This window comes from Amblyraja radiata, chromosome 38 (genome assembly GCF_010909765.2).
Source record: "Amblyraja radiata isolate CabotCenter1 chromosome 38, sAmbRad1.1.pri, whole genome shotgun sequence".
NCBI classification, from domain to species: domain Eukaryota; kingdom Metazoa; phylum Chordata; class Chondrichthyes; order Rajiformes; family Rajidae; genus Amblyraja; species Amblyraja radiata.
The window spans coordinates 6,521,423-6,546,621 of record NC_045993.1 but is presented as its reverse complement, the minus strand read 5'-3'; the positions used below and the strand labels follow the sequence as shown (position 1 = coordinate 6,546,621).

The following is a 25,199-nucleotide window of genomic DNA, read 5'->3' as shown; positions in this document are numbered from 1 at the left end:
ATGAGCGTAGAAGCAGTTAACCTTCATGATAATGGTTTCCCCTCTCGGAATAGCTTGCAGCAAAGCCAGGTTTCCAAGAGAAGGGGATAAATTGGATGTAGGTCATCATGTATCCCTCTGTTTACCTGCCCTATCATCCGTCTCACAGGTACATATTATTTGGAGGAAGAAGGGATGTTACCTAAATCGGATGAAGGTAGACAAAAATGCTGGGGAGACTTAGTGGGTGAGGCAGCATCTATGGAGGTGACGTTTCTGGTCGAGACCCTTCTTCAGACTGATCTACCTTCATAATTTCCAACATCTGCAGTTCTTTCTTAAAGATAAATCAGATGAATGTTCAAAATGCAAGAGAACGTTTCAGTGGCACCTACTGGGATGGAATCTTTTGCTTTAATGAGATTCCATAATAAGAGATGGACACAAAGTGCTGGAGTAACTCAGCGGGACAGGCAGCATCTCTGGAGAAAAGGAACTGTGCCGTTTCGCGGTCGAGAGACTTGTCTTGACCTCGAAACGTCACCCATTCCTTCTCTCCAGAGACACTGCCTGTCCCGCTGAGTTACGCCAGCGTTTCTGTTTATCTTCAGCATCTGCAGTTCCTTCATACACATTCCATAATAAGAGACTTGAAGCAGCAGATATACTGCAGAGCCATCTGTGCATTTGAGTGGTGAATGCTATTGAGTCTCTAATATTTTGACAACATCACTCGAATCACATTTATCCATCTCAATTGCAGTTTGTGTAATCTCTCCCCATGATTTAATCCTTGATGCTGTCATTCCCAATAAATCTCCGTAGTACCCCCTCCTTCCTTCGTCCATCGACCAGATCCCGAGGTCTTCCTTTTGATGGGCACAATGCACAGATCTCAGAGACTTGGCAAAATCCCACATTGTGCATCTTCAAACGCTGGCAAAACCAGAGGGTGTTGCTTGCTCCTCGGTGCAATCATCGTGTAATAATGCAACTCCATTTCAACATGTTGATCTTTTTCAACACAGCTTGGGGTCAAGGCAGTTTCGTGCCTTTTACATCGTTTCCCCCTTTACTCCTGCAGGAAACTGCTGACTTGCCCCGGTACCTGGGGTAACCTACCCCCATGTCCCTCATTCACCAGAATGTGTTAAAGTCAAGCCCATCACAAGTCACCACACTTAGTAGCAGTGGTAGCGTGGCCATCTGTGCTGGCATGAAGCAGCTCTTGCTTGACTCTTTCTGCAGCCGCGTGATGGTGTAAAAGGTGCCTGGCATCGGTTTGACACTTAGTGTGGCGCCGAAGGAGTTGTTACATAAAAATAAAGCCAGGCAAACTTTTGTGCTGTCTGTACGGAGTTTGTACGTTCTCCCTGTTGGTCTGCGTGGGTTTACACTGGGATCTCTAGTTTTCCCTCCACACTCCAAAGCATACAGGTTTGTAGGCTCATTGGTTTGATATAAATTGTCCCTAGTGTGTGTAGGATAGTGTTAGTGTAGGAAATCGCAGGCTGGGTGGGCCTAAAGGCCTGTTTCCACGCTGTGTCTCTAAACTAAACTAAACTTATTTTCTACATAACTGGCCACAACTCACTGTCTAATGGTGCTACTCCAATGAGGACGAGCAAACTGTTGATGTTCATTCATGTAAGGTCCTACAACGGGGTGGAAGATTGCAACCTTCACGTGGTCCGCCCTGTTTCGACTAATGCAATCAACTCGACGTGCACAAACGGAAGATCAAATAGAACAAGTTGTCCAACAACTTTAGGCTGTGCACGCCACACGAAAGAAGAAGAAGGCCCTACAACTGGGTAGTTTTTTTGGGCTCGGTGTTCTCCCACTAAGCAAGCTTATTTGGCACTGCAGTAACATGGGGCAAATGTGGAAGTTTTAATGGTGAGTGGATGTAGCCGCCATTTTGAGCTTGCAAGCACCTTATGATTTATCACATCTACTCTTCATTCTCTCAGTTGGGCAACGTTTCACCTGAGATAAACTGAGAACTTGCGAGTGAGACGGATGCCTTTCCAGTTGATATTTCGTATCGCAGTTACAGTGAGGAAGAGGATGATCTGTGATATGTTTGAGTTTTGTTGAAGTTGGTGAGCAGATGGCAGTCAGTCAGTCGACCTGCCGAGTGCAGCTGTCTGTGCGATCAATCCAAGCAAAGTAGTTGTTAATCTGCTGTCATCCAGTCATTGCTGCAGATAAAATTACGTGTTTGACTCGACTGGTTGATAATTTCAGTTGAGGTCAAAGTTTTTACGAGGATGTTGCCAGGACTAGAGGGTCTTAGCTATAGGGAGAGGTTGAGTAGGCTGGGACTCCATTCCTTGGAGCGTAGGAGGATGAGGGGTAATCCTATAGAGAGGTGTATAAAATCATGAGAGGAATAGATCGGGTAGATGCACAGTCCCTTGCCCAGAGTAGGGGAATCGAGGACCAGTGGACCATAGGTTTAAGGTGAAGAGGATAAGGAATCTGAGGGGTAGCTTTTCCCACACAAAGGGTGGTGGGTGTATGGAACAAGCTGCCACAGGAGGTGTTTGAAGCGGAGGCTATCTCAACGTTTAAGAAAGTTACAGGTACTTAGGAAGTTTTTGGAGGTATATGGATCAAATGCGGGTAGGTGGGACTAGTGTAGCTGGGACACGTTGGCCGGTGGTGGGCAATTTGGCCTGTTTCCTCGCTGTATCTCTCTATGACACTAGGTGCAGAGGTAACAACCTTCCTTTAGACAGACTGCTGTATTTTCAGTGGCATCAGCTGTGATGTTTCGGGTTCGGACCCTTCTTCAGACCCGATCCAAAACGTCACCCATCCTTTTTCTCCAGAGATGCTGCACTGACCCACTGAGTTACTCCAGCACTTTGTGTCTATTTTTGGTATATACTGTACCAGCATCTGCAGTTCTTTTCTACACATTCCATTAGTCTACTTACTTTCTGCCCAGGACAATTTACTAATCTATGCCTATAAGCTCTCAATTCTCTGGGCAGTGATTGCTTCTGGATTTTCACCATTTGGCAAGTCTTCTGTTCTTTCCTAATTAATCCAAAATGGATGGCCTCACATTGCCTCCGATGAAATCCATTTGGCACAATTGTACCCAGTTGTTCATATCTATTAATATCTCTTTGCAATTTAATGTTCTGTCCACACAGCATACAATACAGCCAGACTCTGTGTCATCGGCTCATCATAATCTATTTGTGCACAAATATTTGTGCATAGTACCTGCCCTCGAAACTAAATATTTCCAAGGACTTTAGAATCTTGGCTCGATTAAATTTCCTAAAATCAAGTTTTGGGGTAAGTGATCTAAGATCATTACTACCATTTAGTGTAATGTGCAGAGTTTTCCAATTGTCACTTGTTCCCAAGTCGAGGGAACATTGGAACATTATTTTTAGGCCCTACACCTGTAATGTTCCTACATACAACTTTTAAAGACATTGAAACTGTCCGATTCTGGGGATTTCTTGTGCCAAGACAACGCTTCTCCCTCAGTGAAGGAGCAGGTCATCAACTTCAGGAAGCAAGGTGGAGTGCCCACACCCTATTTTGATACTGAAGTAAAGATGGCCAAGAGTTTCAAGATCCTCGGGCGGCGTGGTGGCATAGTGGTAGAGTTGCTGCCTTACAGCGCCAGAGAACCAGGTTCGATCCTGACCATGGGTGCTGTATGTACAGAGTTTGTACGTTCTCCCCGTGACCTGCGTGGGTTTTATCCGGGATCTCTGGTTTCCCCCCACGCTCCAAAGACGTACAGGCTGGTAGGTTAATTGGCTTTGGTAAAAGTGTGTGTCAGCTAGTGTTACTGGGTGGTGATTGCTGGTCGACGCGGAGTTAGAGGGCCGAAGGGCCTGTTTCCGCGCTGTATCTCTAAACTAAACTAAATATCAACAATTTGAAACGCCTTAACCTCCTCAGAACACGAAGGAAATTCAGCAGGACTCCAATGACTCCTGCCAGTTTCTATAGAGGCACCGTACAATCAGGACACATCGCACCTTGGTGTTGCAATTGAACTGCCCAAGAATCACAAGAAATTGCAGGGCGTTGTGGGTGCAGCCCAGAGCATTGTGCAAACCAGTCTCCCTCCAACAACTCCATCTACACTTCATGCTGCCTCAGGAAAGCAGCCAACATAATCAAGAATCACCCACGCCCCGATCATTCACTCTTCTCCTTCGCTCCATAGATGCTGCTGCACCCGCTGAGTTTCCCCAGCAATTTTGTGTACCTTCGATATTCCATCATCTGCAGTTCCCTTTTGATTCACTCTTCTCCCCTTGTTTAGTGTTACAGCATGAAAACATGCCCTTCGGCAAACATGTATCAATAGATTCAAGACAGCTTCTTCCCTGTTGTTATCAGCCTCTCAAATGGACCTCTCGGGAAGTATTCTCGATCTTCCAATCTACCCTATTGTGACCTTTGTACTTTTTGTTTTAATCTGCACTTTCTCTGTAGCCATAACACTATATTCTGTGTTCTGTTTCCTTTCTATTTTGCATTCTCATATATAGTACGATCTGCCTGGTTAACATGCAAAACAGTTTTCCACTGTACACATGACAATAATAGACCAATAAATTGTTAACTACAGTACCTTTTTTGCCAAATCTCCCTTTGATTCAGTATTCAATTTTCACAGTGTGTTCTGCCTGATATCCTCTTCCTCACTGTACAATTGATTTCTCCGATGTTGACTATGTTAAGGAAAGGAGAAAATAATTCCGCTTGTATAGTGTTACTTGTGTCATCAGAATGCCACAGACTGCATCTCAGTCAGTTAATTGCTTTCTGAGCTGTTATGTCGAAGATTGTGGCAACCACTTTGCACTTGGCAAGGTTCCACGTACATAATCAAATGAATGACCATTTAATTTGTTTTGGTTGAATGAAGAAAGTTGGCCCATGATTGCAGACACCCCCAACTACTTTGAACAGCACTATCTGACATTTCTGTTCTGTTCTCTCTCCATGAGTAGCAGCCTCCCACAGTGGTACGTTTGGCAGGGAGAGAGAAAACAGGGCAATAAAGAAAAGGACTGTCAATTCTGGGTAGCCAGAGGAATGAACAATGTAGGGGCAAAACGTTATCACTAGGATGACTGGCCTTGGGCTTCAGAAAGTGCAAGGAGATTGACATCAAGGCAGAAAAGACCACTTTGAGGAAGGTCTGATGATCGGTCTCAACCCGAAACATCACCTATTCCTTTTCTCCAAAGATGCTGTCTGACCCGCTGAGTTACTCCAGTTTTTTGTGTCTCGCTTCACCTTGATGTCAGGCTCTGTGGAGCAATGGACTTCTAGCAGTTGAGGAAGAAGGGTTCTGACCTGGAGCCTCACCTATCTAGATAACATCACTTACCTATCAAGAGCTAGATAGGGCTCTTAAAGATAGCGGATTCAGGGGACATGGGGAGAAGGCAGGACCAGGGTACTGATTGGGGATGATCAGCCATGGTCACATTGAATGGCGGGGCTGGCATGAAGGGCTGAATGGCCTACTCCTGCACCTATTGTCTATTATCCATGTTCTCCATGGATGCTTCCTGATCCGCAGAGTTACTCCAGCACTTTGTGTGTATGGAATTTGCTCACAGAGTGTACTGACATAGAGGCTTAATAAAAATATTGTGTGTCTTGGCGATAACTTCTGTCTGAAATATTTGAGGAATAATTATCTCCTCGGAAGAAATGGTGGTTGTTCGTGTTGAATGGAACATTGGTATGAGACCAAAAGGTACACAAAAATGCTGGAGAAACTCAGCGCAGCAGCATCTATGGAGCGAAGGAGATGGGCAACGTTTCGGGCCGAAACCCTTCTTCTGATGAGTATGAGAGGAAACTGGCCTGTCGCTGTTTCTGTGTGGATGTGCCCCTGAGTACTGGAGTGTTGTGTTTATTCAGCCGCAGTGGTGATGAAAAGAGCAAAGCTTTTGGCCAGGAGTGGAAATCCTTGGAATGCAGTAATGGAAAATTCCACTCCTCTTTGGTGGGGAGCTAATGTGCTTTTTTTTTTTTTTTTTTAAATCAGTATTTCAAAAACTCTGCCCAGCTGACTTGCGAAATGTTGAGCAACTCTTATTACAGAGTTTGATCTTTGTTAACTTGCAAGTGTTTTTTTGTAAGCTACCCAAGCAGAATATGAGGTGCTGTTCCTCCCGTTTGTGTGTGACCTCGATCTGGCAATGGAGGAGGCCCAGGACAGAAAGGTCGGCATGGGAATGGGGGAGAGGAGATAAAATGGTTAGCAATCAGGAGATGGCGGACCGAGCGCGTGTTCGGCGAAACGGTTGTCAAGTCTGGGCTTGGCCTCGCTGATGTACAGGAGACCACATCGGGAGCACTTCCATTCCAGTAGATGAGGCGGATAATTAGTTGCAAGACCCGTGCTACTCAAACATTCTGTTTTTGACTTATCTTCCCTCCGCCTGTTAGTGCCACTGGCATGCAAGGCAGTGTCATCTTTGTTAGGATGGAAGGGATTGGGAATTCACCATAAAGAGAATTATCAGCAAAAACCTGCATTCTTTCACCATCCACCTACTTGTCCAGGACTTATGTCAGAGATGGAAAGCCCCATCCAGAAACTGGGCATATAAAAACAAGGCCAGCAGTCCACTTAGAGTCATAGAGCGATACAGCATGGAAACAGGCCCTTCGGCCAAACTTGCACACACTGGACAACATGTCCCAGCTACACTAGTCCCACCTGCCCGCGTTTGATCTGTTTCCCTCCAAACCTGTCCTTTCCATGTACCTGTTTAACTTTTTTGTTAAATATTGGAATAGTCCCTGCCTCAACTACCCTACCCTTGTTCCACACACCCACCACCCTTTTGGTTAACGTTACCGCTCAGATTCCTATTAAATCTTTTCCCTTTCACCTTAAATCTATACCCTTTGGTCCTCTATTTGTCTACTCTGGGCAAGAGACTCTGTGCATCTACCCTGGCTATTCCTCAATGATTTTGTACACCTCTATAAGATCACCCCTCATCCACCTGCACTCCAAGGAATCGAGTCCCAGCCTACGCAACCTCAGACCCTCTAGTCACTATGAATGCTGCATTGTGAGAGGATCTGTCATCAACAGAGATGTTAAAGATCCTCTCTGCCTGCCGGGAAACGGCTTGCTGCGGATCAGCAGGATGCAGGTCGTGATGAGGGTTCAAGTTATATTCCAGGGACTTGAACACAAAAATCTAGATCATTACTTCAGCATTGTGTGAAGAGGAGTATTGTCAAGAATGGCATCTTTTAGATGAAGTCTTAAACCAAACCCCTGCCAGGTCCTTTCTGGATGCAGAACATTCCATGGCACGCTTTGGTAGAAGCGCTGGGGAAGTTCTCCACAGCGTTCCAGCTGGCATTTGTCCTTGAATCAAAGTTCCTGTTCAACTTTGCAGTTTTCAATCTGGCTGCTCTGCTTCCTACATTATATAGGTTAGTACTTAATTAGATGTAACGCATTTCGGGAAGTCTTTCGACTTTAGAGACGAGGTGCGGAAACAGGCCCTTCAGCCCACCGAGTCCACATACTTTATACATCAAATCATTTTAACTGATTCTAAATTTTGCAACGCATGATTTAATTCCGATTCTGAAAATTATTATTATAGTCTTTCATTGTTTCTCATTCAAAGTCTTGATAGTTGCTATAAAATCACGAGTCCTCTTTATTCAAACTTGATTCCTTGTGCCAGAGGAAGTTCCTTGCCTTAGTTGATGGTGCAGGTAGATCTATCTCCTCATGTAATGCTTCCAAGCCTCACTGCCAGATTCTCTGCCTCCACCCGTGTGTTTTTCACCATCAACGCTATCCTACACACGAGGGACAATTTACAATTTTACCAAAGCCAATTAACCTACAAGCCTGCAAGTCTTTGGAGTGTGGGAGGAAAGCGGAGCATCCGGAGGAAACCCACGCGGTCACAGGAAGAACGTACAAACTGCATACAGACAGCACCCATAGTCAGGTTGGAACCCGGGTCTCTGATGCAATGAGGCAGCAACATCATGCCACCCAAGATAACGTCCTGAAGAGAATATGAAATGTGCCACATCGAGTCTGTTATTAACATAAAATATTCTATGACATTATTCAAAGAGGCAGTGTAGATTGGTTTATGCATGAAAGCCAATCATAGTAGAATAGCATCACTAATCCCACTCCTGACACCATGTAAATAACTAAAAAGTACACAATCTGAAGTTCAAGATCATCTTTAATCAGTATCCAGATTATAACGGTACAGCAGGTCGTTAGTTGTTAGTACATCGTACCCACTTCCTACATTAGTCAGTCTTGGAAGCAGTCACGATGTACTAACAATGGCTATTTACGGGCAGTTTTAAAACATTCATCCTTTACCAAATAGGACCAAAAATTGTAGTTGATCATTTATCTTGTTGATCAGGGGCGGAAAACCCTGGGGGGCCAGAGAGGACACGTCCCCCTCATGTTTTGAGAAGTGGGCGACATCCCCGCCAGGTTAACCTGCCTGGACTTGCGGGAAATATGGCCAGCGCGGAGAAGCAGCGCTGGTTTCCCGTCAGTCCAGACAGGGCTGTTAGTTAACTCGGTGAGACAGGCAGTTGAGCTGCATTTAGCGCTGGATTGAGCCTCCGAAGCCTCGCGCGCGCGTGTGTGAGTGTGCGCATGCGCGCGCGGCCGCCAAAAAAGTGTGTCCCCCGTCCCCTCCATGTTTTGATAGTGAGTTCCGTTCTTGCTGCTGACTATTTGTGGGATTTTGATGTATAGAAACATAGAAATTAGGTGCAGGAGTAGGCCATACGGCCCTTCGAGCCTGCACCGCCATTCAATATGATCATGGCTGATCATCCAACTCAGTATCCCGTACCTGCCTTCTCTCCATACCCTCTGATCCCCTTAGCCACAAGGGCCACATCTAACTCCCTCTTAAATATAGCCAATGAACTGGACTCGACTACCCTCTGTGGCAGAGAGTTCCAGAGATTCACCACTCTCTGTGTGAAAAAAGTTCTTCTCATCTCGGTTTTAAAGGATTTCCCCCTTATCCTTAAGCTGTGACCCCTTGTCCTGGACTTCCCCAACATCGGGAGCAATCTTCCTGCATCTAGCCTGTCCAACCCCTTAAGAATTTTATAAGTTTCTATAAGATCCCCTCTCAATCTCCTAAATTCTAGAGAGTATAAACCAAGTCTATCCAGTCTTTCTTCATAAGACAGTCCTGACATCCCAGGAATCAGTCTGGTGAACCTTCTCTGCACTCCCTCTATGGCAATAATGTCCTTCCTCAGATTTGGAGACCAAAACTGTACGCAATACTCCAGGTGTGGTCTCACCAAGACCCTGTACAACTGCAGTAGAACCTCCCTGCTCCTATACTCAAATCCTTTTGCTATGAAAGCTAACATACCATTCGCTTTCTTCACTGCCTGCTGCACCTGCATGCCTACTTTCAATGACTGGTGTACTATGACACCCAGGTCTCGCTGCATCTCCCCTTTTCCTAGTCGGCCACCATTTAGATAATAGTCTGCTCGGCTATGGAAATGGGTTGCCTTGTTTGTTTGTCTGTGTAATATTCACCACATTTCAATGACAATTCGTTGCCTGGGAATAAACAGCAGAATATTCTGACGGGTGAAATGTGCCGTATAAATTGCTGCTTCTTTCCGTCACTTTGACATGTCTGCACCTGCGTGATTGTGCAGCTTCCACTCAGCCTGAAGGAAAACCCAGCATTGGTTCTCTGGTCAGGCAGGTTGGAGACTGAAATAGAAATCAGCCAAGCTGTCTCTAAGATTCTCACACCACACCCAACTCCCTATCTGTTCCCCTCAATGCAGCAAAATGTTTGTTGGCAGATGGGTAAGGCACTCACGATGGTGCCAAAGTTGCAGAGAATGGGGAAAAAAATTGGTTCAGCTGGTGATTAAGTGACATTGGGCTTTTAAGAACATATAAATTGAGGATGATTCCAAAAATAGGTTATAAGAAATTGTAGTTTTAAGCTTCTGGGGACAAATGAAAAGCTGGTGTGTTGTATCCTTTGCATGAGTGACTTGGCAAATTAAATTCCTCGTATGTTGCAAAACATACTTGGCTAATAAAGTGTTATTGTGATTAGTTTAATTTTTGGATTAGTATTACCAAAGTCGTTACAGTCAGGAATGTACTCCTCAGATGGCTGTGGCAGTAGAATCAATAATTACTTTCAAAAGGGTTATATACTTGAAGAGAAGGAAAAGAAAAAGAGGAGCAAAATGGGACCGGTTGCAGTTATTTACGGTTTGTTTCGGTTAATGCCCTTTGGTTTTAAACATAGAAATTTTTTTTTACCCCGATTCTAAACAAATCTGGGCACAGAGTCTCTTGCCCAGAGTAGGCGAATCGAGTACAAGAGGACATAGGTTTAATGTGAAGGGGGAAAGATTTAATAGGAATCTGGGGGGTACCCTTTTCACACAAAGGGTAGTGGGTGTATGGAACAAGCTGCCAGAGGAGGTAGTTGAGGCAGGGACTATGCCAACATTTAAGAAACAGATAGACTGGGTACATGGATAGGCCAGGGTTTGGAGGGATATGGACCAAGCACAGGCAGGTGGGACTAGTGTAGCTGGGACATGTTGGCCGGTGAGGGCAAGTTGGGCCGAAGGGCCTGTTTCCACATTGTATCACTCCATGACTCTAAATCTAATCTGTTCAACACACATGAAGATATTCACTTTCATTTAATAACATCTATACTTTCAGGCAGTCCAAAATAAATCCTAGCGGTGATTATTTTGTTTAAACCCTCTTAACATTAACCAATGTAAATAAATACTTTGTCGGCTGAAGAGATTTTTGCGATCTCCTCAGTTCATGAAAGGCACCCTCCAAGATTTTTAATGTAATTGAATAACTATTTAGAGAGTTGGCTTAAGCAGTAAAAAGCCAAACAGTGACCCTTGGACTCTGTGTTAAAAGATTCTATAAAGCCAAGGGTGAACGAGCATTATAGAGGTGCACAAAGTGAAGGGGGAAAAAATAAAAGGGAAGTTTGTCACTATAACAAGTATTCTCCAATTTCCTTGAGCAGTTTTTGTGAGTTAAAAAAAAAAAGTTCAAATCAACCTTAATTTTTTTTTTCAAAACGTCTGATGTTGAAAATCTCCATACAAATCTCATCACACAAAGACAGGAAACACTCAGCGGGTCAATCGGCATCTGTGGAGCCAGATTAATTATTATATTCTACTTAAGTAGCACAGACTGAAACATTAATGTGTTGCTTGCATCATAGGTTCAGACTGAGCTGCCAAAGGCTTTCCACTACCTTCTCTTTTAATATGCTTGTTGATGTTGCTTGTGATATCCTTATTATCGAGCAGGGTAAATGCATTAGTATTTGCAGCTTTGCAGAATTTATTGCTATTTTAGTTAGTAATTTCCTACATTACTTGGAAATTTCCAGTAGTGATTTCAGATGGAGTGTACATAATTTTGAAAGCAGTTCTTGATGTGAACCAAAACATACCTAGAAAGATGCAGTCTTTTCCTGAACATTGTGTTGAGACAACCTATAGACCACAGCTATAGGGAGAGGTTGAGCAGGCTAGGACTCTATTCCTTGGAGCGCAGGAGGATGAGAAGGTGATCTTACAGATGTGTACAAAATTGTGAGAGGAATAGATCGGGTAAACGCACAGAGTCTCTTGCCCAGAGTAGGGGAATCGAGAACCAGAGGACATAGGTTTTCTGTGAGAGGAGAAAGATTTAAGGGCCTGTCCCACTTTCACGACCTAATTCACGACCTCTGACGAGTTTGCCCTTGACTCGTACTTGCAGCATGGGCGTAGGAGGTCGTGGGTAGGTCGTGAAGCTAGTCGTAGGAACTCGTGGCATCAAGTAGGTCAGGCATTTTTCTAGCCTGATGAAAAATGTCCACGAATAAAAAAGGTTATGAATTGGGTCGTGAAAGTGGGAACAGGCCCTTAAACCTTTCTCCTTTAATAGGACCCTGAGGGGTAACGTTTTTACCCATAGGGTGGTGGATAAATGGAAGGAGTTGCTGGAGGAGGTAGTTGAGGCGGGTACTATGGCAACGTTTAAGAAACATTTAGACAGCTACATGGATAGGTTTAGAACGATATGGTCCAAATGCAGGCAGGTGGAACTTCTGTAGATAGGACATGTTGGTCAGTGTGGGCAAGTTGGGCCTGTTTCCATGCGGTATGACTAACCTAATCCATAATCTCTGGAAACCTAAAAAGGCCGATAGTGTAGGATGGATCTGTATGCCAAGGCTGAGTGTAGTTTTACCTGTCAGAATGATCTTGTGTCAATAATGAGGAATATGAAGCAATTCTTCCCTTTGGCTTCTTTAACCTCGGCCATGATTGCCTTTTTGATATTGGCATGAGTTTATAATTGTCATGTGTATCGATAGAGGGCGCTTTGGAATGGGTCTCTGAGTTCTGTTCCCCTCTGTACACTTGACAAATTACACTGCATACCGCTGCAAGGTGGAGTGACATCCTCTGATGTTCAGCAATGAAGCATGAATGAGCACACCAGCAGTTTAGTTTTGTTTAGAGATACAGCACACTGAGACCGCGCCGCCCAGTGATCCCGCCCACTAACACTACCCCCTACACACTAGGGACAATTTTATAATTACACCAAGCCAATTAACCTACAAACCTGTACGTCTTTGGAGTGTGGGAGGAAACCCACGCATGTCATGGGGAGAACGTACAAACTCCGTTCAGAAATCACCCGTGGTCAGAATCTAACCTGGGTGCTGTAAGGCAGCAACTCTAGCGCTGCGCCACTCTGCCTCCCTACAGCATTCAATTTCGAGCTTTTTTGTTGTTCATCTTTCCATTACTGAATTGCCCTTGGCTTCTCCTGGGCCACCCACGGGAGGTGTGGTGATACCACTTTCTTGGCAATCATCACTAGATATGATATTTGATATCTGCTCCTTGGCTCATCATGATTTTAGTGCTTGGCTCTTTCCTATACCTGGAATTCATTTTCCCCTCCGCACCTATGGTAGGCGTTGCTATATGTTATGTAGAGGCTAATCTACTTTTTCTGCCCATATACGAATAGTGGAAATCCTGGATAGAGTGGATGTGGAGAGGATGTTTCCACTAGTGGGAGAGTCTAGGACCAGAGGCCATAACCTTGGAATTAAAGGACGTTCCTTTCGGAAGGAGATGAGGAGGAATTTCTTTAGTCAGAGAGTGATGAATCTGTGGAATTCATTGCCACATAAGGCTGTGGAGGCCGTCAATGGATATTAGTAAGGCAAAGATAGATAGATTCTTGATTAGTTCAGGTGTCGGGGGCTATGGGGAGAAAGCAGGAGAATGGGTTATGAGGGAAAGATAGATCAGCCATGAATGAATGGCGGAGTAGACTTGACGGGCCGAATGGCCTAATTCTGCTTCTATTATGAACATGTATTCAAATGATTATAGTTTCTCGGCTGGTTCCAAGACCATCCTTCAAAGTTCACTTCGTTGAGTCGTTCAGTGGCATCGTTTCAGCAAATACAGTAGCCATATACGATCCACTGCACAACTCCATTCCAGCTGCCATGTTTTCCTCCGTCACAAATCTTGCATGTTTTTTTTTTGTTTTTTTTTATAACACTCTATTAATGTGTGTCATGGTATTATTCAAAGAGCAGGAATTCTAGTTTCTCAACAAATGTTTGAACCATCTTCTCCCCACCCACACAAAAAAGATGATCCCAATAAAGCAAGATAGGTGATCATTTATCTCATTCCTAGGGTCACTGTTAGACGCAGTGCATTGGGGCCAATGTTCTGATGCAAGTTCATTAAGTGAAATGCTAACAGAAACAGGAAAAGGCACCACCCCCCTCCCCTCCCTCACCTGTATCCACCGATCACTTCGATGGACACAAAATGGTGGAATAACTCAGCGGGACAGGCAGCATCTCTGCACAAAATGCTGCAGTAACTCAGTGAGACAGGCAGCATCTCTGAGTAACTCAGCGGGACAACCAGCATCTGCAGTTCCTTCCTAACCACCCAGACTTTGTCCCACCTCTCCGCCAGCTTGTTCCTTTTCTCCAGAGATGCTGCCCGACCCGCTGAGTTCCTACAGCATTATGTGGGGGTTTTTTTTTAATGGAACGTGCTGTGTGTAGGTGCTGCCCACCACCTGCTCAGTGTTTCCAGTGTCTGTAATATTTAGCCTTTCATTATAATGTGATTTCTTTTTTTTTTTAATTACATATGTGATTTTTTTTTTTTGATTTAAATAATATATATTTTTATTAGAAGTAGTGTACAATAATATAAGACATGAATAACATATTACATTTCATGTACAACTTCTTATTTTAAATTTAATAGTAAAAAAGAGTAAGAAAAGCAAGAAATAGAGAGGAAGATAATATTATATAAAGTAGTAATATTGTTAATTTGTGAAAAAATAGAAAGGAAGAAAAAAGAGCTCATACGGCCTTATAGCCCGAAAGAGAAAACAAGAGGGTGATGTGAAATAAGAAAGAAAAGGAATAGAGAAGAAAAAAAGAGAAGAAAAAAGAGAAATTGAAAGGGATATACCTACTTCGTATCTTTACCCACCCCTCACCTGGTTCTGAAACAATTAATTTCTAATGTTGTGTTGCACCACATGCTTGTAATAAGTCGATAAAGGGAGACCAAATCTTTAAGAATTGGTCTGATTTGCCTGATAGGACGAATCTCACATCTTCAAGATGTAACATTTCCGACATGTTTGAAATCCACATATGTGATATTTTTTAAGTGAGACATTTGGCCTTATTGCTTCATTGCCTTTTTCTTTTAGGTGACGGTAAATGTGTGATCTGTGACTCCTACGTCAGGCCTTGCACGCTGGTGCGTATCTGCGATGAGTGCAATTACGGGTCCTACCAAGGACGGTGTGTGATCTGCGGTGGCCCAGGAGTCTCTGATGCCTACTACTGCAAGGAATGCACAATCCAGGAAAAGGATGTAAGCCTGCAGAGAACTTTCACCTGAATTCTATGTAACATTTACAGATCCGTGTGATCTAGCTAGACAAAATGCTGGAGAAACTCAGCGGGTGAGGCAGCATCGATGGAGCGAAGGAATAGGTGACGTTTCGGATCGAGGCCCTTCTTCAGATGTTCCAGTTACTAAACCATAAAGATGATATACCTTCCAAGTCAGTCTGAAGGAGGGTCGAGACCCAAAATGTCACCTATTCCTTCGCTCCATAGATGCTGCCTCACCTGCTGAGTTTCTCCAGCATTTTTGTCTCCCTTTGATTTTTCCAGCATCTGCAGTTCTTTCTTCAACATTGTGATCTAGCTCCGCAGAAGCAGATAGAGTGTCGGGAACTGTCGACGTGTGCAGATGCGAACAAAGAATTGTTGGTTTGCAAACAATTCCAATCTTGAATACTCGACCCACAACCTCACCCGTTCCTTCTCTCCAGAGATGCTGCCTGCCCCGCTGAGTTACTCTAGCATTTTGTGTCCATCTTCGGTTGAAACCAGCATCTGCAGTTCCTTCCTACACACATCACCCCTTCCTTCTCTCCAGAGATGCTGCCTGCCCCACTGAGTTACTCCAGCATTTTGTGCCTATCTCCAATATTAAATTGGCTGGATTTTAGGATCTGCTTATCTGAATGAACAGTCTGCTCGTACATTCTTATGTACCCAAAACTTGAAACATTATTCTTTTGAATATTTTCTCCCTCTTCATAAGAGGACTGAAATAGACAAAGGCGCTGTTGTGTGACCATAAACCAGCCTCGCTCCCTGCCCACAGAGACATATTTCATGAATGAACATGGCTAGAGGAGGTTGGCAGCTTGCCTCCATCTCTTTCTCTGCCATTTCATGCATGTTCATTTGCAGAACCAGGTGTTGAAAAATGAGCCTTCTACCTAATTACCCTTTAGACTTTAGAGATACAGCGTGGAAACGGGCCCTTCGGCCCAACGAGTCCGTGCCGACCAGCGATCACCTCACACACTACCACCATCCTACAAAGTGTGTCGGAAGGAACTGTGGATGCTAGTTTAAACCGAAGATAGACACAAAATGCTGGAGTAACTCAGCGTGAGATGTTGCCTCTCCCGCTGAGTTACTCCAGCATTTTGTGTCTACCACCATCCTACACACTAGGGCCAATATTCAATTTACATAAGCCAATTAACCTACAAACCTGTACATCTTAGGAAACCAGAGCACCTGGAGAAAACGCACGCGGTCACAGGGAGAACGTATAAACTCTGTACAGAACAGCGCCCGTAGTCAGGATCAAACCTATATAGTTCTCCGGGCTAACGGAATCATGGAATATGGGGTGAAAGCAATAGGCAATAGGTGCAGGAATAGGCCATTTGGCCCTTCGAGTCAGCACCGCCATTCAATGTGATCATGGCTGATCATCTCCAATCAGTACCCCGTTCCCGCCTTCTCCCCATATCCCCTGACTCCACTATTTTTAAGAGCCCTATCAAGCTCTCTCTTGAAAGCATCCAGAGAACCTGCCTCCACCGCCCTCTGAGGCAGAGAATTCCACAGACTCACCACTCTCTGTGAGAATGATGAGAAAAGCAGGAACGGGGTATTGATTTTGGAGGACCGAATGGCCTACTTCTGCACCTCTTTTCTATATTTCTATGTAACCCGGGTCTCTGCCGCTGTAAGGTATCAACTCTACCCTTGTGCCATTATTCCACCATGTTTTAGAATTTCCGGTATGACCTGCATATAATTCTTAAATTCCTTCATGTCAGGGGGCGGCAGGCTCCCTAACTGCGAGACCCATTGCTGCACAGACTGGCGATCAGATCTGAGACATCACTCACCATAGACGGCTCTAATTACACACTTGTCAGCGACTGTGGTTCAATTTGCCCTTTCATTTTGTCTCCTAGAGAGATGGATGTCCGAAAATTGTTAATCTTGGCAGCTCAAAAACGGACTTGTTCTACGAAAGGAAAAAGTATGGCTTCAAGAAGAGGTGATCCCAGAATGACTGCAGGAAATCTTTTTATGTTCCATTTGAATGTGGGGACAGTGGAGCGTTGTTCAATGTTGCTGCTTCTCTGTTTTTAATAGTGGGGTCTTCAAGGCAAAAATGGGCAGAATCTGCAGCAGGGCAAGGTGCGCACGGTAACAGACTCTTTAAAAACAAAATTACTGGGATATTTTCTCTCAGTATTGTTATTGGAGGTGAATAATCAATTTTGGTCAGTGGAGATCTTTCTCTAAGCCAGAACAAAACTACCATCATCAATCAGTGGACTTGGGTGCCATCTTTAAAGAAGATGTGAGATTAGTAACTGGAATATCTTGAATCAGTAAGTGTTAATAATTCACTCTCTGCAAGCTTTTTGTCATGTTTCACATTCATGTACCAGAGGCAGATGATTGCTTCCTCCTCTCCCTGTTATCTCACTCTTGTCAGATGATTTCATTTTTATCTTGGATTTTATATTTGGTTTGACATCTTTTCCTGAGGAGCTCTAAAGTTGTGGAGTGCTGGAACTGTGTTGTCCTACGGCCCTCCATCCCTGGCCTCCAGCAACTCCCTTTCTTTCCACTGTCTGAGGAAGGGTCCCGATCCAAAACGTCATCTGTCCATATTCTCCAGAGATGCTTAGGAAGGAACTGGAGATGCTGGTTTACACCGAAGATAGACGCAAAATGCTGGAGTAATTCAGCGGGCCAGGGAGCATCTATGGAGAAATGGAATAGGAGACGTTTTGGGTCGAACCCCTTCTTCACACTGAGAGTCGGGGAAGGGGAAACTAGAGGTAGTGAAAGGCCTTTTCTCCAGAGATGCCGCCAGACCCGCTGAGTTACTCCAGCATTTTGTGTCCCTCCTTGCAAAGTTAACTGACCACACTCACACTCTGTGAGCACATTTTATATTTCACTTGCCATTTCTCTTTAAGATGTAGCATGACTGGTACAGTTTCAAAAATATCCATTATAACACCCTTGTCTCATTGAGTGACCAGACTGCATGAGGTGTGCCAAGTCCAAAATTGATCTCCGTTGAGTTAAAACGTGATTGAGATGACACAGTCTGAGACCAAGAAGAATCAAACACCGAGTGCAGTCTCGACCCGAAACGTCACCTATTCCTTTTCTCCAGAGATGCTGCCTGTCCCGCTGAGTTACTCCAGCTTTTTGTGACTATTACCGGGTATACCTACCTCTGTTTTCTCTGCAGTAGTTTTTGGATGGAACATGTGTGTCTTCTGGGGACAGAATCACACTCTTTTCCAATAGATTTCATACAGCATGTGGCACAAGTAGCATTCCAAGTCCAGCTGTCCAAACTTAATTTTTGTTTGATATTTTGCCAGGCAATCCAGTCAGAGCAAACATGTTTAGGATATTCCACGTGCAGCTCCATGCTATAATGGGAGAGTTACCAGAGGGGTGAGCTTTCTGTCTCATTCTCATGAGCTTTACACAGTGTGTGTGAGTGCATCAGGCTGAAAAACACAGCCCTAAAATCAGTGAGTAACGTTGCCAGCTTTTTTGTTAAGGCAGTATCAAAGGAAAGATTTGAAGTGTGCATTAGGCATCAGGGAAACCACACTCCTTAAGATGCCAATCAAGTGTGAGTAAGCCTCTCCAGCTTTCAGCACTGTAAGCAAAGTGCTGTCGTTTCTGAAACAGCTACAGGACGATTCATTGGGGTTCCCTTATTTTCTGCTTGACTGCGTTAAATAGTTTGGTACGGTTATGGCTTCTTTATTAGGACTTTTATAATAAATAATAATACACTTTATTACGGACTCGAGGTCCAGACAAGGGGCAACATTACATTAAAAAAAAATGCATTGTATATTAAATATCATAAAGTGCATATAAAATCTTAGTATATCACTTATAAAAGCATCATAAATTATATATTTTTAAAAACACAATACATAAGTTAAAAATCCAGATTAAAAGAATGATCAATGTCCTACAACGAGACAACGATACCTGTGTCTCCACAGCAGTTGGGTAAAGTAAAAACATCTTGATGGCTTGCGTCCTTGAGAATAAAACATCTCATGTCCTCCAGTAATTGCTCACCCTGTATAATGCCCAGTCTGCCCCAAAAAAAAACTTGTCAAAAGTGCCAAAGTCGGGCACTGAAGGAAGAGTTTTCAGTCTGTGACTCTCATCCTGCAAGTGCTAGGTTTTACTTGGCTCCAGGCGTGTACCGCTTCCTGATGCTGTGGTGGTGACTGATCTTGACAGCTGAGTTCCTGGTCCAGTACATAGAGACCTAGAGGGAGAGAGAAATGCTATTAGGATGGCGTTGGCACGCTTTGACAGAGACATTTTATATTCCAGAGAGTCAAGTTTAGAACATGTAGATTAAACCAGCACAGGGCCTTATCCTGGACAATTCTTGTTTAACCTGGGAGAATTATCAGAAGCTAGTGGCTTGTCGCCATTTAAGATTATGCCTCTTTAAATGTAGGAAAAATAAATTAATATGGAAGATAGACCCAAAATGCTGGAATAACTACGAGTCTGGAGAAAAAGGATTAAGTGATGTTTCGGGTCGAGAGTTTTGGGTCTACATTTGGTGTAAACCAGCATCTGCAGTTCCTTCCGACGCAAAATAAATCAATATATGTCTGAGGAAGGGTGCCGACCCAAAACGTCAGCGATCCATGTTCTCCAGAGCTGCTGCCCGACATACTGAGTAACTCCAGCACCACTTTTTTTTTTATAAACCAGCATTTGCACTTCCTTGTGTCTTCAGTATATACTTGGTTCATCTGAAGGAAATGTAACCCAATGTGCGGGTAATACAACAGAATAAAGATGCTTAACGCAGGAGTCCCTTTTAAAATCTGCTTCTAATCCAGATATTTTGAGGAGATGGCCATTGTGACTCTTTGATTCCTCCTGCACTGCCACTGATTGTAACTGGTCCACACTGCCCAAAGATAAGGGTAAAATAACACCAGCAACACATGAAAGACTGGCTGCTTGATCGGCCATTTTGAGTGAGTGTCCCCACCTTCACTTGTCATTGAAGAATGTTTGAATGCTTTGATTATTGAACAATGATTGTTCCCACTTCAAGAATTTTTTGAATAAATAATTTTTTCCTATGTGTCTGCTTCTATTTGCTGCAAGTGTCCTCGAGATTTTGAGATTGAAGAGAGATCTTAAATTGACCCCGCCCCCCCTTAAGATCTACTGGGGCCTTAAACTTCAAACATGTTATTGTACGCAGGTGGAGACCTCTACATCCAAGACTGAAGATGGCTCCAATTTGAGGAGTTATAGTGGGATTTGATTGATCACTCCAGCAAGTCCCCTTCCCCGCACAGAGTGTTTAGCAACCAGTGGAGGCCAGTTTACTGGATATTTTCAAGAGAATTAGCTTTTGCTCTGCGGACTCAAGGGAAATGGGAAAAAGCAGTAACGGGGTACTGATTGGGGATGATCAGCCACGATCATATTGAATGGCGGTGTTGGCTCGAAGGGCCGAATGGCCTTCTCCTGCACCTGTTTTCTGTGTTTCTATTCAATAAGTTCCTGCTTGATCAGATCTTGCCCTTGGCTCCATTTTCCTGTCCATTCCCATGGCTTAGTTTCCCAATGTCCAAAAATGTATGTGGGTTTTGAAGAAATGTAATGACTTGGCAATCCAAAGAGTTCCAAAGATCTGCAACGAGAGAGAGAGAGAAAAAATTCCTCCTTATCTGCATTGTAAATGATGCACTTTAATTATAGATCATCCCACATTGGACTCGATGTGCCAAAAAGGGCCCATGCTGTATCCCCAAACTAAACTGAAATTTCCGAGGCAGCATAATATGTGACTTGGAGGGGATCCATAAAATGGTGGTGTATCTGTTGCCCTCGCCTGCCTTGGTTTTCAGGATTGGGAGGTGCTGCCGGAGCAGGCGTAGAGTGCCAACATATGTTTCAATGAGATCACCTCTCACTCTTATCAAACTGGCAAATATACTTCAGCAGACTGCAAAAAAAACAAAACACATCTTCATGCCTGCAGTCAATCGAATGAACTTTCTCTGAACTGCTTCCAAGCCAATACATCCTCAAGAAGAGTATAACACTATGGATTACTTCAGTGTTTAAGAAGGAACTGCAGATGCTGGAAAATCGAAGTTACACAAAAATGCTGGAGAAACTCAGCGGGTACAACAGCATCTATGGAGCGAAGGAAATAGGCAACGTTTCGCGCCGAAACCCTTCTTCAGATGCTGCTGTACCCGCTGAGTTTCTCCAGCATTTTTGTGTACCTATGGATTACTTCAGGACTGTTCTCACCAAAGTCCTGTAGTTTTACAGAAAAAAAACACTGCCACGCCTGTACGGAATTTGTACGTTCTCCCTGTGACCGTTTGGGGTTTTCTCCATGTCCTCCGATATTTCCGCCCACACTCCAAAGACGTACAAGTTTGCAGGTTAATTGGCTTCGGTAAAATTGTAAATTGTCCCTAGTGTATAGGATAATGCAGGCGTATGGGGTGATCACCGCTTGGTGGGCCGAAGGTCTGGTTGCTGCACTGTACATCGAGAGTCTAAACTTCACTTCAGCAAGGAGCTGCTGAACTAATGTCAGGCATAGGCCACGTCAGACGTTGGATCGGTGGAATATATCACAGATTCATGACAGCAGGTTTAATTTAGAAAATACAGCGTGGAAACAGGCCCTTCGGCCCACCGAGTCCGCACCGACCAGCAATCCCGACACACTAACACTGTCCTACACACATACGAGGGACAAGAGACAATAGGTGCAGGAGTAGGCCATTTGGTCCTTCGAGCCAGCACCGCCATTCAATGTGATCATGGCTGATCATCCACAATCAGTACCCCGTTCCTGCCTTCTCCCCCTATCCCCTGACTGCTATTTTAAGGGCCCTATCTAGCTCTCCCTTGAAAGCATCCAGAGAACCCGACTCCACCGCTCTCTGAGGCAGAGAATTCCACAGACTCACAACTCCCTGTGAGAAAAAGTGTTTCCTTGTCTCCGTTCTAAATGGCTTACTCCTTATTCTTAAACGATTTGCATTTATGCCAAGCCAATTAACCTACAAACCTGTACCTCTTTGGAGTGTGGGAGGAAAGTGAAGATCTCGGGGAGAACGTGCAAACTCCGTACAGACAGCACCGTTGTCAGGATAGTTCCCGGGTCTCTGGCACTGTGAGGCAGCAACACTACCGCTGCGCCACTGTTCCTCCCTGATCAAGAAGGGCTCTGCACAATAAATATTACTGATTTCCAGCAACATTCTTCCAAACTGCTGTGCCTGGGTGATAATCTATAGAGTCCATCCCAGTGCTTGTCCCCGTGAAAATACAGTCATGTTGTCGCCGCAGTAGACAATTATTTATTCCAATAAGTAAGCCAGCAGGAAAAAACATGCTTACCCCCTGCAATCCACAATTCGCCGCATTAGTGTGACAAAGACTACAGTGTTTAAACAAGCTGCTCTTCAAATCGCCCTTGGGATCATCCGACCCCCCTTTGACTACAGCGATGTCTGTGTGTAGTGCCAGGACATCGGGGAGACAGGGGACAGAAGTGGAGGAGCTTGGATGGGAAGTGGGAATTCATAAGTCATAGGAGCAGAATTTGGCCATTCAGCCCATCGAGTCTACTCCGCCATTCAATCATGGCTGAACCAACTTCCCCTCTCAACCCCATTCTCCTGTCTTCTCCCAGTCCAGCGTTGAAGGACCATCGAGGTTGGTGATGGACCCCTTCAAGGATCACCGTCCTCTCTTGCTTCGAGGGCAGCCCCCCCTTGGTGCAGCTGAGCGCTGGGTTGCTGGACTCCCCGGCGGCCCCCTGCGGAAGGTGACCCGCCCCGCCGAGCTGGGAAGCATTCAACCAATCACACATAAACCAGCATCACTAACTCCACCCCACTATAACACTTATACTAACACTCGTTCCTGGCACTGGCAGTTCGAGCAGCTAGGATGCACTGACAACTTGTTGCCATCAACGCTGTTAAGCTTTAGTGCTCATTAAAGATGTGTTTAAATCAAACACGGTTTCTGGCTCATGTTTACAATACTGTAGTCGAGAAAGTTTATTTGGCTCCACGCTTCAATTAACGATTCAATTCTGTATCACTGCAACTCGGTTGTAATTCCCCCACAAGTGATAAAACATCAAACGGGACAGTGACGCAGCGGGTAAAGCTGCTGCCTCACTGTGCCAGAGACCCAGGTTCGATCTTGACCACGGGTGCTGGCTCTATGGAGCTTGCACATTCTCCCTGGGACCGCATGGGTTTCCTCCGGGTGCTCTGGTTTCCTCCCACATACCAAAAATATGCGTGTCTGTAGGTTAATTGGCCTCCGTATATTGACCCAAGTGTGTAATGCCCCTGTTCCACTTAGGAAACCTGAACGGAAACCTCTGGAGACTTTGCGCCCCAACCAAGGTTTCCGTGCGGTCCCCGGAGGTTTTTGTCAGTCTCCCTACCTGCTTCCACTACCTGCAACCTCCGGCAACCACCTGCAACCTCCGGGAACCGCACGGAAACCTTGGGTGGGGCGCAAAGTCTCCAGAGGTTTCCGTTCCGGTTTCCTAGGTGGGACAGGGGCTTTAGGAGTCGTTGAAAAAGTGGGATAACATAGAACTAGTGTGAACTTGTTTAGTTTCGCTTCCTTTAGTTTATAGTCACGTGTACCGGGGTACAGTGAAAAGTTTTTGTTGCGTGCTAACCAGTCAGCGGTGGGCCGAAGGGCCTGTTTCCACGCTGTATCTTTCAATCAATCAATCCTCATCTCTGCCAAACCAGCCTTGTGACTTGGACTGAGGCATTTGTTAGCCATCTCTTCCTAAAGGCAGTGGAGTGGCCAGCTTGTTCGATGCGGCAAGTCTGCAAACCTCTACGAATTCTACGCCTCACGTAACGAACTCCGTGCAATCCTTGAAGACAACGTTGCAAAATTCACTGAAGTCCGACTTTGTCTTGCAGGCCGCAGTGATGTCACAAGAAACCTGGTGTAAGCCCGACACCAGTGATTGCTTCAAATGTGCCTTCAGCTTCCCGGTGCAATTATACGATGTCCCATTTACATTGTGCCAAGTTAAATAATGCTACAAAGCCTCATAGTTGTTACTTTATGCAACTGATTGCATAAAGTTTCACAATGTCCTTCATTGTCTTGGGCTTAGTGCGCAGAGCTGAAAGCAAATCACTTTAGCACGACGGATGTCAAATAGCTTTTACCAGGATTTGCAGCAGGTACTCGCGTGTTTTTGTTTCGAAAGCAACATAGAGATGGTGCTGATAGACTTGAAGTGCAGTCATATGGTGTGCAGTTATGAGCTGGATGTTTCAATGCAGCTCTGTTAATGAGGACAATGTTCTGAGGGCCAAAATCTCCATTAACTTCTTCCCCGTACCCTCCCCCCCCCCCCCCAATATGTTCACAAAATCTCACAAGGTTGAAATGCAACATTCTTGGAGTTAACAGGATACAAATGTGAACTTCTGATGCCACACTGTTAGTTCCTGACTGCAGTCCTACCATTGAGTGCAGTTGCCAAATAATAGTTCTCCGCAGAGACATTTTTTTTTTTTCCCCACACATTCTACCATGTTCTGCTTCTTGCCGTATGTGAAGGCATGGAGACAATAGACAATAGGTGCAGGAGTAGGCCATTCGGCCCTTCGAGCCAGCACCGCCATTCACTGTGATCACGGCTGGTCATCCACAATCAGTACCCCATTCCCGCCTTCTCCCCATATCCCCTTGACTCCGCTATCTTTAAGAGCTCGATCTAACTCTCTCTTGAAAGCATCCAGAGAACCGGCCTCCACTGCCCTCTGAGGCAGAGAATTCCACTCTGAGCCAGAGAATTCCACAGAGTATAACAGCATGGACACAGGCCTTTTATCCCAACCCATCCACGGAACATAGAACTATACAGCACAGGAGTAGGCCCTTTGGCCCACAATGTTTGTGCTGAACACCACGCCAAGCAAAACTAATCTCATCTGCCTGCACGTGATCCATTCCTCGCAGAAAATAATTTATTCTGTGCGTAGTTTTACTGGTGGTGAGTTGCCCTCAGGAAAACGACTAACATACCTGTTTTGGGATGTCACCTGCTTTGTGTTGGTCGCCAGCATTTAATACACATCCCTTATCGCCCTTGAAGGGTTGGAAGTGGGTCGATACCTGTGCTGGCACTCA

At 44.7% G+C, this 25,199-nt stretch overlaps 1 protein-coding gene across 1 annotated transcript in view; it reads left to right on the top strand.

Moving 5' to 3' along the window:
- The window catches only part of phf5a (PHD finger protein 5A), a 37,209-nt gene extending 17,094 nt beyond the window's left edge, over positions 1-20,115 (top strand). The window contains exons 3-4 of the mRNA XM_033013531.1: positions 14,825-14,991; positions 16,913-20,115. Of these exons, the coding sequence (XP_032869422.1) occupies positions 14,825-14,991; positions 16,913-17,002 (257 nt within the window). The 3' untranslated portion in view covers positions 17,003-20,115. The remainder of the gene's footprint in view (positions 1-14,824; positions 14,992-16,912) is intronic.
- The last annotated feature ends 5,084 nt before the right edge of the window (positions 20,116-25,199 follow it).